This window comes from Astyanax mexicanus, chromosome 1, assembly GCF_023375975.1.
Source record: "Astyanax mexicanus isolate ESR-SI-001 chromosome 1, AstMex3_surface, whole genome shotgun sequence".
In the NCBI taxonomy this organism is placed as follows: domain Eukaryota; kingdom Metazoa; phylum Chordata; class Actinopteri; order Characiformes; family Acestrorhamphidae; genus Astyanax; species Astyanax mexicanus.
The window spans coordinates 76,259,799-76,276,196 of NC_064408.1; the positions used below are offsets into that span (position 1 = coordinate 76,259,799).

Sequence of the window (16,398 nt, forward strand, 5' to 3'; positions counted from 1 at the left end):
TGAAGAATTGAACGGAATGCTATGAAATCTTTTATTTTTTCAGTATCTCCTTGCCCGAAAAATTGGAATACATTGCCAATAAGTATGCTGAACACTGCCATGAGAAATGGTCTTCTGAGAAGGTGAGTTAATGTTACACTAAAGGCCAAAGTTTTGAGGCATCACTAGCTACAACAAACAAATGATATATAGTGGGCTAAACATCCCCACCAATACATTTTCATCCTGGGTGCTAAGGTAGTTTGGATGCGAATGCAGGCAGGTTTATTAATCCAAAACACAGGGCCAAATCGTAGTCAAAAAATCAGGCAAGGATAAAAAAAAAAAAAGGAACATCAAACACTGTAAATAACACTTGAACAGACACTGGTGTGGCAATATCTCGCAACATTCAAACCAGGAGAGAACCAGTATAAATAGTCCAGTAATAAGCTGAGGCCCCACAGGTGTTTGGGAGGGGCGGAGTCAGCTTATTAGTACTCCGGAGACGCTGATCTTAAAGGTGCATGTGCATGTGCACGTGCATGTGACACTGTGTGTTATCTAGACATTGTCATAATAAATCCACCTCATAATCAGTTTCATTTACTCCTAAAGACCTGATTATTGTGAAAGTTTTAAATTAGAAGTTTGTGAATAATAAAAAATTGGTGAATTGAAGTGGCTGATTGAAGCGGAGACTGTAATGGTCTCTTCTATGTAATATTTTAAGAGCAAATTATATTAAGACCATATAACTGATTAGTAAAAGGCAAAAAAAGAAAACTGAAAAAATGCCAGTAAACATGCTGTCCTTCTTAGCTAATTGACACTTATTATTGTAATCGATTAGCTGTTGTTCAATATATGTAAAAACAAAATGCTTGCTGACATAATTCTAGCCTATAATTTACAGTTGTTCCTTAGCATTTGTCCTTTTTCTCTCTATGCTCTTTAGTATTCCATGACCATTATTCTGTTTTCTGACAGTTTGCACAAGGCTGGACTGCAGGGGAGAAGGTGAATGAACAAGCTAAAACTCATCCTCTGCTGAAACCATATAAAGCACTGAGTGAGAAGGTACCGTGTGCTTCTGTAACTTCTGCTACAGATCATTCATCAGCAGAGCTGCTACCATACTGATCTTCATTAATGCTTGTACTGAAATTTGACCAGGATAGGGAAACCTACCGCTACCCAGTGAAGGAGTCTCTGAAGAGCATGCTGGCTATGAGCTGGAACATTGAGAGGACCAAAGAGGGAGAGGCCATGTTCCAGCAGCGTGAGACAGAGAAGCTCAAGACAACAGAGCCTTCCCAGGTATTCAGGTGTTTATTTAAGGAAAAATAAGGATGTTAAACAGGTGGTAAGATGGGGTTTTGGTGCCTCTATCTGAAATGTGTTTTGGCACTTGTTTCTTGTGCTGCTCTTACAGGGTGATGGATTTAACCCAACCCCTGTGGATTTGGATAATGTAATCCTATCCAGAGAGTTACAGGTGAGGTTTACTTGTTTCATGATTGAGTGGATAGTGCTAGTCGATATGATCAAAAATGTGAATCACGGTATTTTGCAAGATTCTGGCGGTATCACAATTTTATTAATTATTATTATTATTATTTATTTATAGGGTTTTTTTCACGACTGGGCTTTTATATACTTTTGTGACTTAGTGTACTGTTAGGAAAACCTATAATATCAAATTATATAATATACAAATAATAAATAAAGGCTTTAAATTAAAGCTTTTATTACTATTGTGTCCCACAAAATCTAAAAACTATGTCCCACAATATATAAAAATATTAGAGACATTACAGTATTTAAGCAGCTGTTTATCAGTTCATCACAAGTCCCTTGGTTCTCCAGTTTACAAATCATTTCAGTTCAGTGTGCATTAATAGTATCCTTCAAATTAAGGTGTAAATATATTTAAACACAGCTATAGTTACTCATATTGTAAGGAGAAGCAGCAGAATTTCCAGGAGTTCTGTTCTCATGTTTCTCCAGGCAGGACAGCGTGAGACTCCACAGAACTGAACTGAACTACAGTGTGTTAGCTTGTTATGCTAACTGGCTAGCGTTAGTTAGTGAGCTGTATCAGCTTATTTGGTGGCACTGTTCCACACAGTGCTCCGCAGCGCCTCTAGTGGTATGGTGGTATGTGAAAAATGCATACTGGTTCTAATTTGCACTTCAGTATGCCATATGAACCAGTACACCACCCAGCACTATGAGTGGACTTACTTTTTCAGTGCTTTATGTAAAAATCATAAATATACTTTTTAAAGGTGTCAAATATTGCTTTATTTAATTAATTATTTTATTGGTTCTTTGGTTGGTTTAACTTTGATTGGGCAGGAAAAAGTTCAGGTGCAGTTTTACAAGACTATTTACAACCTGGGTATTTTACTTCTGAATATGCCTTTTTTCTTTGTCAGAAGGCTTTTATTGGCTGGTTTTCTCACAGTGTCTTCTTGGAGAAGAAATTGTAGCTAAATTAGCTTTAGCCTGGTTAAGCTCTGCTTTTTTTTAACAGTGGTCACATAGAATAGCTTAACATGTATCAAGAAGTTACAGTTGGCTAGGGTCTAGTAGCCTTTATCCTAGCACCCTGCTAGCCCCTCATTGACTTTTGTGCCTGCATGCTCAGCCGGCAGTAGCACCAAACTACATCTAGCTAGCTTTATTAGCTACCTTGTAACATGTAACTTTCCTCTGATTGGTGCTTGTAGCTGTTAGCCTTACAACTTTCCATTGTTGGGAACCTTTAAATAGAAAGTCTGTACTTCATATATTTAAAATATAAGTATGTCTTTCCATCTGGATGCTCTATGTTCCACAGAGTATGGTGGAGACCGTAGCAGAGAATTACCACAACATTTGGGCAAAGAAGAAGAAAATGGAACTCAGCAGCAAAGGTACTAGTATATTCGTGGATACTTTATTGTATTTAATGTTTCACAGTTAGTAACATAAGCTTTATTGTTGCAGGAGGTGGAACTCATCCTCTGCTGGTGCCATATGATACCCTCACAGCTAAGGAGAAGTATAGAGACCGAGAGAAGGCACAGGAGCTCTTCAAATTTTTGCAACTCAATGGCTACGCACTTAGCAGGTCTGTGTGTCTAAATGCTGAAGCTTTTTTTTTTTCAGAACAGTCACACATTTGCCTTTACTGCAGTGTATTTAACATTGCTGGTGATTTTCTTTAACAGAGGTTTTAAAGATATGGAGCAGGACTCTTCCTCGATGGAAAAGAGAACTGCCTACAAGTTCCTTAAAAGGCTGCTAAGCTACGTGGACTCTGCACAGGAGTTCATAGCACATCTTGGTGAGTTAATTTATAAAACGTAGTGTATTTAAACCTGTAAAGAAGGAGAATGTGAGAAAAAGGGTAGTGTAGGGCATTTTCACACTTGTAATTCGTTTCTCTGGTCCAAATCAGTTGATAAGTTTGTTTACTTAAAGTGTTTCTTCCTCTATTTGGTTTGGTTTCACACAGGCACAAACCTAAACACAGCAAAATATGCATCAATAAACCACGCGAGCACATTGTCTCCTCTGATTGGTCAGAGCTGTTTAGCGCGGGATCAAAAAATAAATAATAGTGAACATAGTGAGAAGATTCTGCGTTCCAGTGCGTATATCTGTGCAGTGTGAAGCTGCTTTAAAACTAATGCTAATTAACAACCACAGCTATGAACAAACGGTGTCTCCGTTTCATGCACGTGTGGTCTGTGCTGTGTTCACTACTCGCAGCCGCACAACTCCCTTTACTATGTGTTTTTTACAGTTCACAGTATTTTTAATAGGGCGTACAATACAGATGTCTGCATAGTAAACGCAACGAGTAGTGAACAGCACACACCGTGTGTGTAAACAACATGGAGCAGAGGCAGCGTTTGTTCATAGCTGGGGTAATTAGCATTATCCGGCTCTAATACATCAGATTAAACGGTGCCTTATAAGCAGTTCAGCTCAAATAAAATAAAAATAATCACGTTCTCACTACAAGCGAACCGCTCCAGAGTTCGTTTGGAACAGGACCTGAGTGTGATTACTGTTTTCACATCTGCTTAATCGAACCGCACTAAAGGTACAAACAAACCCAAGTCTGTTTTAACTGGACCAAATAGTGCTGTTGTATAAACGCTCTTAAAGATTGAAAAAATAACAAATGCAGAACAGATTATCACATATCTTTACTAACGATTTTACAGAGGCTATGGCCAGCAGTGGAAAAACAGACAAATCTCCTCACGAACAAGAGATTAAGTTCTTTGCAAAGGTAAGGATGTACTTTGTACTTCTTCTGTTCTTTAATACCCTTTGGTAGCACAATTTATTGCTACACTACATTTTTATACAGTATTAACTAAATCTTTGACATGCTTTAATATTTAATGTTCCTGATCCCCCTTGCAGGTCTTGCTGCCTCTGATTGATCAGTACTTTAAGAACCACTGCCTTTACTTCCTGTCCTCCCCCAGCATCAGTTTAAGCAGCAGTGGCTACGCTTCTAACAAAGAAAAGGAGATGATCACCAGGTTCAGCATCTTATTACAGTCTCTAACGGCACGCATGCTTGTAATTGCAATACAATGGTTGTATGATGTAATCATACAGATACTGTAATGGCATTATAATGTATAAATAACATGAAACTTTTTAATTGTCTTTCTTCTTGTCTTTCTTCAGCCTCTTCTGCAAGCTGGCATCTCTTGTCAGGCACAGAATTTCTCTGTTTGGTAAGAAAACTGACATTTTGATCTCTTTGAGGATCTATACTGTTTTGGGTAAGTAATCTAACTTTATCATTTCCCTCTTTTAGGTAGTGACTCTGCCACAATGGTGAGCTGTCTGCACATCTTGGCATGTTCACTAGACTTCAGGTAGGTAGAAATGTACACGAAGTTGACGGTTCTGTTGTATGTCATTACCAATTCATGCTCATTCGACTTGGTGGCATTTAGCCTAGATATCTGGAGATAAGTTAAATAATAATATTATAATAATAATAATTAAAAAAATATAAAATTAATTCTGTTTTGGCAATTTTTCTTTTGGAATATTCGTGGTATTTGCACAGAATGTTTTTTACGTCATACTGCTATAGAATGATTTGTCATGTCAGTCTGTTGTTGCTTTATTAAGCAGGGCTGTGCCAAATTCAGTATTTTTAGAATTTAATTCAATTTAGTGAATGAATTTGAATTTGGATTTAAATTCAGTCCACCCTACAGGGAGTTTAATTGATATGAATCACAGGATGTGGACTTAAATTCATTGCACTACAGATAAATGAGAAAGAAGTGAGAATGTGATACTTCTAACATACATTTTTCTTCCAAATGGAAGTACAGACACTAACATTAAGTAAACATTCCCCTTATGTTAAATCATTGACAATATCTTAATTTCAAAGTAATCAAATTAAACAATGTTGTGGTAAATGAAATGTGTTAAAGTATTTTACAAGGTAACATTGATGCATCTTATGGTCAACAGTTCCTTAAATGTTTTGTCATTGATGCAGCATCGTTGAATAAATAAAGCAAGGTATTTTGGGAAATTAGAAGCTTTCCACATTTTGAACGGTATTGCAATGTTAATGATCTGTTTTGTAGAGTATGTGTTTAATGCTCATTTGTGCTCCACACAGTAATATCTGAATAAAATCCATGTTGTAATAATATGTACTATATACTGTGAAGCATCATAGTTAAATACACCTTGAACTATGGGTTATTTAGGGGTCATTCCCAGTTTGATTCTGATTTGATTTTTGTACAACCCTTTTAGTAAGGTGTCATTTTTTATTTACTAGGGTCTGTTAATACCCAGACAGGAATTAAGCTTCTGTATTCAACAACTGTATTTTACTATTAATGAATAATTTCAATTCAGAATGCACTGCAGTCCAGGACTGAGTCTAGTCTCTGTTTTAGAAAATTAGCCCATATAGGAAAACAGCTTGTAGGTGTAAATCTCTGCTACTCTGTGTAGGACAGTGATGAAGTCTGGCTCAGAGCTGGTGAAGGCAGGAGTGAGGACGTTCTTTGAGAATGCAGCAGAAGACCTGGAAAAAACCATGGAGAACCTGAAGCTGGGAAAGCTGGGCCAGTCACGAACCCAGATGAAAGGAGTTGCACAGATCATCGTCTACACCTCAACGGCTCTTTTGCCCATTCTTACTGCTCTTTTCCAGCACGTCACTCAACACCAGTTTGGAGTGGACTTGCTGTGTGAGTGAATGGTTAAGTAAACATCACAGATCCCAGTCTAGAGGGGGAAATCTTAAAAGAATTGTTCATTTTATTATGATAGACAGTTACAGAGTTAACTGTGGGGTGTATTACACAGGATAAAACCGAGTGTAGTAAGTGTTTTAAGAGTGTTCCTGACAGTAACCTTCTAATTTTGTGACCTCACATTGTGTTGCAGTGGATGATGTTCAGTTGTCCTGCTATCGCATCCTGACCAGTCTCTACTCCTTGGGCACTGGCAAGAACAGCTATGTTGAGAAGTATTGGACTTTTTTGATCCCCTCAGTGACTGAGTATTTTCCTTTGACTTAAACTAATGCTTTGTTTTCATGTCTAAACAGACAGCTCCCTGCACTAGGGGAGTGTTTGGCCACTCTTGTGGGTGCCATGCCAGTGGCTTTCCTGGAGCCTGATCTGAACATGCACAACCCCTGCTCTGTCTTCAACACAAAAACACCTCGAGAGCGAGCAAGTGAGTGCCTGTATCAAATCAAACTGGTCTGAACTAATTATGGATAATTGTTGTTGTCACAGCTATTGTGGTTAGTAGCCTAACCCTGCATTAACACCTGTGGATGTATTTGTTATCGTTGTTATCTCGTTGTGTGTCAGTGTGGCCGGTTAGCACGCTGGCTAATCTAGCTAGCTACCTGTCAAGCTATCCACAAGGTTTGTTTTTTAAGGGAAAAGGAAAAGTTCAGAAAGCAGAAGCTTTACTCTGTGTTACTTGCTAGTGTGAAAGCAGGGCAATAGAGCAAAATCTGTTCTGCTCTTTTTGTCTGGGTAAAATGCCCCTTCGTTCAGTGCATTGCTAGCCAATGCTGCTGTATCTTAGCTGTTGTAACAACGATAAACAGATAATGCTCTTCTCCAAGCCTTTCTAAAAAAAATGCAGTGGCTTCTGTGGTCTTAAAGAAAGCCTGTTATCCTTACTCTCACAGCTTGGTGTTATAGATGGACCCTTTTCTAGCATGTAGAAATTGGTCATGACAGATAAAATGTAATAAAATTTTACAATAATGTCTGCTTCCAGTTCTGAGCATGCCTGACACAGTGGAGGAAATGTGTCCTGAGATGCCTCGTCTGGACGGCCTCATGAAGGACATCCATGATATCTCAGAGTCTGGGGCGCGCTACACTGATATGCCACACGTCATTGAGGTCATCCTGCCCATGTTGTGTAACTATCTTTCATACTGGTGGGAAAAAGGCCCTGAGAACTCACCGAGTGATATGGACTGCTGTACCACCGTCACCTCAGAGCACCTCAGCCTTATCCTGGGGAACATCCTAAGGATCCTCAACAACAACCTGGGCATTGAAGAAGCCTCCTGGATGAAGAGGCTTGCGGGTGGGTGCTGTGTTATTTCTGTCATTGTAAAGTAATTGCATTTAAGAGGAATTTTAGTTAACTCCACTGATTTACTTCAGTTTATTAACCATATTAGTCCTCAGCCTAACTGAACAAGACTTTTTTCACTTTAATTATTTAACAGACATGAAATTGTTAAAGACTAGGATTAGCCTTTCATAATGCTCATAATGTCTCTGCTTTGTACCTTTCAGTGTACACTCAGCCAATCATTAGCAAGGCAGGAGCAGACCTCCTGCGAACTCATTTCCTTCCCACACTGGAAAAGCTGAAGAAGAAGACAGTGAAGGTGGTGTCTGAAGAGGAGCTGCTGAGGGCAGAGAGCAGGGCTGATACTCAGGAGGCTGAACTGCAGATTTTAGATGAATTTGCTGTTCTCTGCAGAGACCTGTATGCCTTTTACCCCATGCTCATCCGCTATGTGGACAACAACAGGTATCTTGACCGTTGTCTAGAACTTGGAAACTCTGCAGATTAAAATGATACTGTTAAAGCTGATTTACTTCCAGGGTTCGTATGGTCATGAAAAACATGGAATTTGAAAATTGCAATTTCCAGGCCTGGATAAGTTTTGGGAAAATAAAAATATCTAGAAAGTTTTGGAAAAGTCATGGAAATTTGGTCTACAAATCTTTGTGTTTCAGTTTATCGATGGAGAAAAGCTATTTGAGCTAATAAATACATCAGCTCAGAGTTAATTTAGTAATTCAGCCCTACACAATGGAGCTCTCAGGATCTGACGCACTTGTTATTATTAAAGATTGTGATTCAGATTCATAGTAGGCCTACTATAATCAATTTTGTTTATAGTTTTAGATGATTTTTGGTTTTAGTGTCCATGTCTGCACTGATGTTTTAAAAATCGTATGGTCATGAAAATTTGCTTCGAAGGCATGGAAAAGTCATTAAAAAATCATGTACTTCAGTCTCATATTAATTGTTCTTTTCATGTAACTGTTAAAAAAACACGGTTTATTTGAAAATAGTCTAGCAATTAGAACTAGGGGAAACCATCCACACTGTTTTGTAATAAAAAATAGTCCAAAATAAAAAAAAAAGAAATATTTAATTATTATAAACATTCAACATTTGTGATCAGAATAATAAAATAACTATTTTATTACTAACTAGGTCTAAATGGCTGAAGAAACCTCATGCAGATTCAACGGAGCTGTTTAAAATGGTGGCAGAGATTTTCATCCTCTGGTGTAAATCTCATGTAAGTCCTTATTAACTTCTCTGTGTAAAAGAAAATGTTCTGTGTAATTCCATAATCTTACAAGAATATTTGCATTATTATATTATTATCTTCACTCCTAGAATTTCAAAAGAGAGGAACAAAACTTTGTGGTTCAAAATGAAATCAACAACCTGGCCTTCCTTACTGGAGATAGCAAGAGCAAGATGTCAAAGGTAAGCATATTGACATTGATGACAAACCTACATCTAATCTAGATTCGTGCATAAGGGTGAAGACTGGTTGAGAAATTAAATGAACATGCTTTATCACTTCTTCTAGATACAGTTATTCAAGCAAGACACATGTTCTACCTAAAGTGATGATAATGTCACGATCCTTCCTCTGTTCATCATTGTCTGTGTGTGATTTGCTTGTTTAGCATATTTTGAAAACACACAGAAAAGAACTAATCAAATCAAATCAAATCAAATTTATTTGTATAGCGCTTTTTACAACAGGTGTTGGCACAAAGCAGCTTTACAGAAACATGATTACAGGACAAAGAATCAGGCAAAACATTACACATAGAAAATACAGAATACAGAACCCCCAGTGAGCGCGGAGGCAAGGAAAAACTCCCTCAGAGCTGCAGGAGGAGGAAGAAACCTTGGGAGGACCAAGACTCACATTTGAGGGGGGACCATCCTACCACTGGTCAAACGGCTTTTAAATAGAAATTTAAAAAGTCTTTTATACATCTATATAGGTTTTATGTACTCAGGAGTGTAATAGCGCCACTAATGGCTTGGATGTAATCTGTAGTGGAGAGTAAGATGGTCGATGAGCAGCTGATCTGTGGTGGTGGTGGAGAAGAGCTGACTTCAGAAACTTCCATCAGTCTGGCCGGACAGGAGACGCGAGAGCCTGAGGGTCCAACATCGGTATCGGGTCAGACAGGTGGGCAGTCAGTAACTCGGAGGAAGGCAGAGAGATGGAATTAGTTTTGACTGGATTTATGCAAAACTGAGAATATTAAAACATTATCAGAGTGTGGCAAATGACTCCGGCAGAACTGAATAAAACAGCCTAACTAAAGGCAGAGAGCCAGAAGGTAACATAGACATGGAGGCACCCTGAAACACCAGCATCCACCCACTCCACCGTCCACAAACCTGAGTGACCGTGTGCAGTGGGAGAACAACAGCACCAGCATCTCAGTTTACCACAATTTCCTCTGTCCATGAACCCCTGAATCTGCAGCCTTATCTAAAGGGAAAAACATTAATTACCAAAAGCTAAACTAGGAAAAATATCAGTTTAATTTGACACAAAAAGATAGTAATGATAATCGTGCTATGATGATTGTGTGATTTTCTTACAGTCAGGAGGCCAGGATCAGGAGAGAAGAGGGAAGAAGAGGAAAAGGGAATTGTACTCTGTTCAGACGTCCCTAATCGTATCCGCTCATAAGAAGTTGCTGCCCATTGGTCTTAATATGTGCACCCCTGGAGATCAGATGCTTATCTCTCTGGCCAAGATTCGTTACTGTCTGGTGAGCAACAAGCTTTAAACTAAAGTCAGTCTGGTCACTCATCATTCCATGTTTATATACTTTTTATAAACTTTCATGAAGAATGGCTCCACTACATTTTAGATTACCTATTTACCGCCTTTTACAGAAAGACACAGATGATGAAGTGAAGGATCACCTGAAACAGAACCTCCATCTTCAAGAGAAGGTATAGTCAGTGTTGAAGCAACATTTTTTAAAGTAGTATAAAGGAGAAGTAAAACATCATTGTACCACAGTTAGTTCCGATCCTGCATTGTGATTGGCTGAGAGGCGTTTTATGAGTGCTGTTATCAGCCGGTACTGCACTGTAATCGAAGATCTCTATGTATTACTACACCACATACAGGTAACCTAGCAACGATGCAGTGCTTACAAGCCAAACAGCGCAGCTACAAACAGAGCAGCAATGGAAATATTTGAACTGCCGGAGTTTTAAAAAACCAAACCAAATATTTTCTCATCCTCTTTAACTTAAAATCTTTTAATAAACAGCGATAATGGAACTGTGGTATAATCGTAATAATACATTTGAGGTTTATGCTATAACATGTAATATTAGCACTCCCTCTTGTGTATTATTGCTGAATTACTACACAAGTTGCTGAAACATCCCTTTTACAATGGGATAATATGGTTAAAATAGAGAGGTTAATAAACTCTTCTGTTGATGATGTAGTCAGAGGATCCAGGAGTACAGTGGCAGCTGAACCTCTACAAGGATGTGGAAATGAAGAGTGAGGAGGCTTCAGATGTTGAACACACTGTAGAAAGAATACAAGGGATCTCGGCTGCTGTGTTCCATTTGGAGCAGGTTTGATGCCTTTCTATATTCACATCTTCCTTTTCTATTGTATACACTAACCACAAATACAGGCAGGGACTTTTCACTTTTTTCTCTTTTATCCCATTTCAGTGAATCTCTAAAAAATGAACTTAGTACTTAACCCTCACTCTTGCACTACATTTCTGCATTTTTTGGGCAATAGTTTTTTGTAAATGGGATTAAGAGAGCATAAAGAACCTTCTTAAATTTTTAAGCTTCTCAAACACAGAGAACGGGTACTGATACTTACTAGTACTGCGATGAACCAAGCTGCAATTAGTAGACTAATTGCTGAGCTCTGTTATATTTATTAATAATATTATAAGTAATTTTTAAACTGAATACTCATTTTCTGTAATTAAAATGTAAAAAAAATACTTAATGCCATTTCAAATATGTCAGTCTATGTAATAGGTCTCTGTGGCCACTTGTATGTGTATGGTGCAGGTTGCTGTACAATACAGATACAATTTTTCTGTGCAGATATGTCATGGAAAATAAGAACAGTGCAACAGAGTTTGTATACCATTAAAAAAAGCTACTAGAACCGTATTTACAAGCTGTTAATGTAACATTTAAAACACTTGTTTGTTAAAGATGAAGCTGAGTGATAAGTTACTCAGTTCAGTGATTTTCTTCTCAGGTGGAACTGCCTCTTAGGAACAAGAAACTGGTGGCGCAGAAGCTGCTGTCCAAGCAACGCAAGCGAGCTGTGGTCGCCTGCTTCCGTATGGCCCCACTGTATAACCTGCCTAGGTAACCCTTTTGGAATAGAAACTGCGAAATTTTAAGAGATGTGTGCTTTATCATATTATAGGCACATATAGAAAAATTGAGTACATTCAAGCAGTCACTTTCCTTGTTTTGTGTTGCCCCTAATCAGTACTAAGTGTCCTTCTCATGTGACATACCCTTTATCGGTTATTTACTTTAGAATACCTGTCAAACATATCAAATTGCACTGTATGCACATTTGATTTGTTATACAGTACTTAGCCTTACAGTACTTTTTAAATTATTTTTATACTCCACCTGACAGAATTAAATAAAAGTTTGGGTAACTTTTTTGGAATATGACCTAGTTGATATTTTGTACACACCTTTTTTCCTAGTCCTAAAACCCCTTCCTCTTTGTTGTCTCCACGATACACTTCAGATACAAAAATAATAATTACTTCCTGAATGGCTATGGGTACGTTTGGCTGGAAAAGGTGTACCAAACCTCCAGCTTTGACCGTCTGTTCTCCATGCTAACGGTAATGTGAGCTTAAATGACCTCATGTTCCCAACATCTTCCTCCAGACCATTTTTCAACCTAAGGACTGAGCACAAGCATTCAATTTCTGCTTCTGAATGGTCACCTTCCAGCTTCATGTGCTCTTTATTACTGATACATTAATGATGACTTCAACCTGTGGAAAGAACCTATTTTAATCCAGTAAATTTTGGACTGGATATGCAAATATATACACTAACTTTAATATAATTAACCTGTATACAGTAAATTACAGCAATTAAAACATAATATTGTGTAACTACTTTGAATAATTCACCATCTACTAATACTGTATCTGTGCTGATTTCCTGGGTTTCAAGGTGGCCAGTCAGATGAGGCCATGGCCCGTACATTCCTGCCACCCCCACCCGAATGCACCTTCTTTCCTTCCTTCACATTTTTGCCCTCCTTCCTTCCCTGCCTCTTTTCCATCCTAACTCCCCCCTCTCCCCCCCTCCGACTCTTCAGGCATCGCTCTATTAATCTCTTCCTCACGGGCTATCAGAGACTTTGGATAGTAGCAGAGGAGTACTCCTTTGAGGAGAAGCTAGTGCAGGACCTGGCAGTAAGTACCGGGCGGGCCTCAGCGCTGCCCTGTGTGCCGTGTGTGCCTGCTGTTTGCTCCGCGGCCAGCGTCTTGCCTGCCGAAAAGCGGGAGCACACCCCCGCCCGCCTCGCGCTGTCCTGCCGGCCCGCGTTTGGCTCCCTCGGTTGCGTGGCATTCTACAGACAAAGGCACAGCAGACAGGTCCTGCATGAGTTTCGGCTGAGCCTCAGCCCTCGCCACCTCTCTAGAGCAGTCTATCTCAGCGTAGCAGTGGTAAGAGGGGCGGCCACGCCCCACCACCCTCTGCCTCTCTGTTTGGGTATCGTCTTTCTTTCGTAAGTCTGGTACTGTAACTTGTGAGAGTTGGTGGCATGTTCACTTCATCTAGAAATCATGTCTTTGTGTAGGTGCAGGCAGTACAGTTGATTTTAAAGTTATGTGAATGAATCTTACAGGGCCCATAATTAGGGCTGGATGATATGGGGAAAATGTCAATTTGAAACATGTTAGGTTTTGATACATGTTAGGTGATATTTGATAAGCACAAAAGAAATAACACTACTAGCATCAGTTCGTTCCTAGATGGAGATAATCTTTAAAGAATAAGTAAATAAGTAATAAATAACACTTTTTGCACTACTATTGCTCAAATACTTTATGAAACCCATTCAGCTTTAGATAACTTTATTTGTGCCCAAGGGGCAATTCAAAGGGCATAGAGAGTAGGTAAGAAAAGGGCACACCACTCCCTCCAGAGGAATAATTCACACAAACACATTCACAGATACACATGCTCTATTAGATTAATATTGCAGCGTCAGTTTTTTTGAACAATCAGTTTTCTAGCATTCAAGAGCTGAGCTGCCCTAGAGAGGAAAGTTGTTTTTCTTCTCTGCGTCTTACAGTACGGACAACAAAGTCCTGAGGTAAGCCATTTAAATGAAATGCCAAACAATGTAAAAGTATTTTAAAAATAGTTGAATGAAACCAGAAAGAAGACTAAATACAAGTTCAGGAAAATATTAATTTTAAATATATATGTATATGTATTTGTTAAGTTCACTGTACTTAAAAATTATATTACATGAACTTAAAACTTATAAAGTAATCGGTTACAACAAAAGTTTTGAGTTTAGTCAACTTATCGGGTTTTACAGTGTAAAGAGGGACACAAGTGCACAACACACATACTTTAAAGAATTTTGTTTCCTGACATCACTGTTTAAACAGTTACATTACACTTCATTACCTTTCCAACTTCTTACTTAAAATTAAATAGGCATCTTCTGATTGGCAGCTTTGTATTTAGCTTTATTCAAGCCCATTGTAAAGCTATGCAATTAGCTTTTCCAACAGCTAAAGACTGTTAAAATAATAATTTTCCCCACATCTTCTAGTCCAATAGCTTCTTTTTTAGTAACAACACTCTTACTTCAAACATCTGTAGGTTAAAGAGAGGGTATCATCTAAAGTAATAATGACAACACAACCATTATGAATTTAAAACAGGCAATTGCTGCATGTTGACTATGATTGGGAAATGATTATTTATTTTTAATAGAAGCAAGATCAATATATATATATATATATATATTTATTTCATTATATGGGCCCTTTACACGTGGACATAAACATTAGGGCATCTTTAGAAATGTTTGATAACAAATACTAAAACATTAAAAGCTGGAGCATTACCCAGTTCTGCTACACTTCCATGTGCAGTGTTTTGAAGTACAGCTTGATACTAATTTAACATTTAACATCAGCAGAAGAAGGTTTAACATTATGAAAACACAAAGCGAATTTGCGATTATCACTATACATCTCTGCACTGCACTGCCATTCTCATTGCTGTATGACCAAACTATTATGCATGTCTACCATGAGCTGGTCATTGACCCCTAATGGCGCCATCCTTTGGACACACACAGTCCTGGAGCATCACATCAGACAATGACCTTGCTCTGTCCAGCATGTCAACTAAAGCAGTGCTTCTCATCTCCAGTCCTAGGGCTGTGTAAAATCTGGATTTATACGCCAGCATGTCTGAATCAAGTGTAGACAGGTGAATCAGATGTGTTTACGCTCTACCATAAGCAAAGTGCATCTTATGGTCCCTTAGGACCAGGGGTGAGAGTCACTACGTTAATGAACATTGTGTGCCATTACATGAAAGTGAAAATATAACTGCATGTGATTTAGGTGTGGACCGCTTGGTCTTGCCTGAAGAGAGACTGGAAGCACGAGAATGAAAACAGTTTAGAGTCATTTTTTAAGGAGTGGTTTAAGTTAATCTGTTGGGAGACTCAAAAGAAGACCTTTTTATGCCCTGAGCAGACAGTGATGATTAAATGCTGTTTGAGGAGGTCAGTGTTTAAATCTTATTGCTGTGAATGTGCTTTTTTTGTTTTATGTGTATAAACAACAGATCTACTTATGCAGTATGTAGTAGCAGAAGGAGTGAGTTGAGTTTCTGAATAAGTTAAGCGAGAGGCAGTTGAGTCTTTAGGGAAGTTAAAAATGTAAATATCTGGAATGATGAATGAAGCTCAGGCTAGTGTAACTTGTACGGCTCTCCCTGCAGAAAACACCCATGGTTGTGGAAAAGGAGGAGGAGGAAGCAGAAGCTGAGGTTCAGCCAGATCCTCTCAACCAGCTCATCCTTCACTTCAGTCACAATGCCCTCACTGAGAGAAGGTGACATACCGCTCCAAATATACATATGTGTAAATAAGACCTTTTAAAGGAGAACTCCAGTATAAAATGAACTGTCGGTGTATTAAAAGAGAATTCAGGTGTAAAATGGACTTTTGGTGTAGTAAAACATGATAAAAAGTACTTAGCTTTGATGAATAGCACACCTCTGTTCTCCCACAGCGTTCCGAGATCCAGACATTTTAACAGTTTGTCTAAATCCCCATCAGACTGGGTGACACAGAGCATAATTTGCCCCGATAAACCCTAAGGGGCAGTTTAAGCCAGGTCTAGGACTACACAGCATTTGTAATTGAGATTTTCTGTTTAAAGGAAAATATGTGACACACATTTAAAGTATCTAATATGTAAAGGTTTTGGACATGTAGTGTACATCATGAATAATCCAGAGGAATTCAAATCCCTAATTTGTTCTTTGTTTTTTTCTTATTCCCTTAATCTTTAGCTTCCTTGAAATAGATCCTTTGTATATTGCATATGCTGATATGATGGCAAAGGTAGGTTTCCCTAGATTTTGCTACAGTAACAGCTTATAACTTTTTCACCGTGTATACAAAAATACAACAGAAGACCCTGATGAAATGAATCGGTTGCTTTTCAGAGCTGTGCCGAAGATGAAGAGGAGGAGGAAGAGGGTAAAGAAAAGACATTTGAGGTATGTCTG

The 16,398-nt window shown here is 38.5% G+C and overlaps 1 protein-coding gene across 4 annotated transcripts in view; it reads left to right on the forward strand.

Moving 5' to 3' along the window:
- The window catches only part of ryr3 (ryanodine receptor 3), a 108,797-nt gene that overhangs the window by 73,577 nt on the left and 18,822 nt on the right, over positions 1-16,398 (forward strand). For all 4 annotated transcript variants that reach the window (XM_049483365.1, XM_022685670.2, XM_049483375.1 and 1 more), the window contains 26 exons: positions 44-122; positions 970-1,059; positions 1,156-1,299; positions 1,415-1,477; positions 2,825-2,900; positions 2,974-3,097; positions 3,198-3,313; positions 4,203-4,270; positions 4,408-4,529; positions 4,681-4,730; positions 4,814-4,874; positions 5,989-6,227; positions 6,427-6,508; positions 6,590-6,720; positions 7,282-7,599; positions 7,815-8,055; positions 8,752-8,839; positions 8,941-9,033; positions 10,182-10,352; positions 10,480-10,539; positions 11,050-11,184; positions 11,840-11,952; positions 12,941-13,037; positions 15,604-15,716; positions 16,180-16,231; positions 16,336-16,389. In XM_049483365.1, coding sequence (XP_049339322.1) covers positions 44-122; positions 970-1,059; positions 1,156-1,299; positions 1,415-1,477; positions 2,825-2,900; positions 2,974-3,097; positions 3,198-3,313; positions 4,203-4,270; positions 4,408-4,529; positions 4,681-4,730; positions 4,814-4,874; positions 5,989-6,227; positions 6,427-6,508; positions 6,590-6,720; positions 7,282-7,599; positions 7,815-8,055; positions 8,752-8,839; positions 8,941-9,033; positions 10,182-10,352; positions 10,480-10,539; positions 11,050-11,184; positions 11,840-11,952; positions 12,941-13,037; positions 15,604-15,716; positions 16,180-16,231; positions 16,336-16,389 — 2,980 coding nt within the window. The remainder of the gene's footprint in view (positions 1-43; positions 123-969; positions 1,060-1,155; positions 1,300-1,414; positions 1,478-2,824; positions 2,901-2,973; positions 3,098-3,197; positions 3,314-4,202; positions 4,271-4,407; positions 4,530-4,680; positions 4,731-4,813; positions 4,875-5,988; positions 6,228-6,426; positions 6,509-6,589; positions 6,721-7,281; positions 7,600-7,814; positions 8,056-8,751; positions 8,840-8,940; positions 9,034-10,181; positions 10,353-10,479; positions 10,540-11,049; positions 11,185-11,839; positions 11,953-12,940; positions 13,038-15,603; positions 15,717-16,179; positions 16,232-16,335; positions 16,390-16,398) is intronic.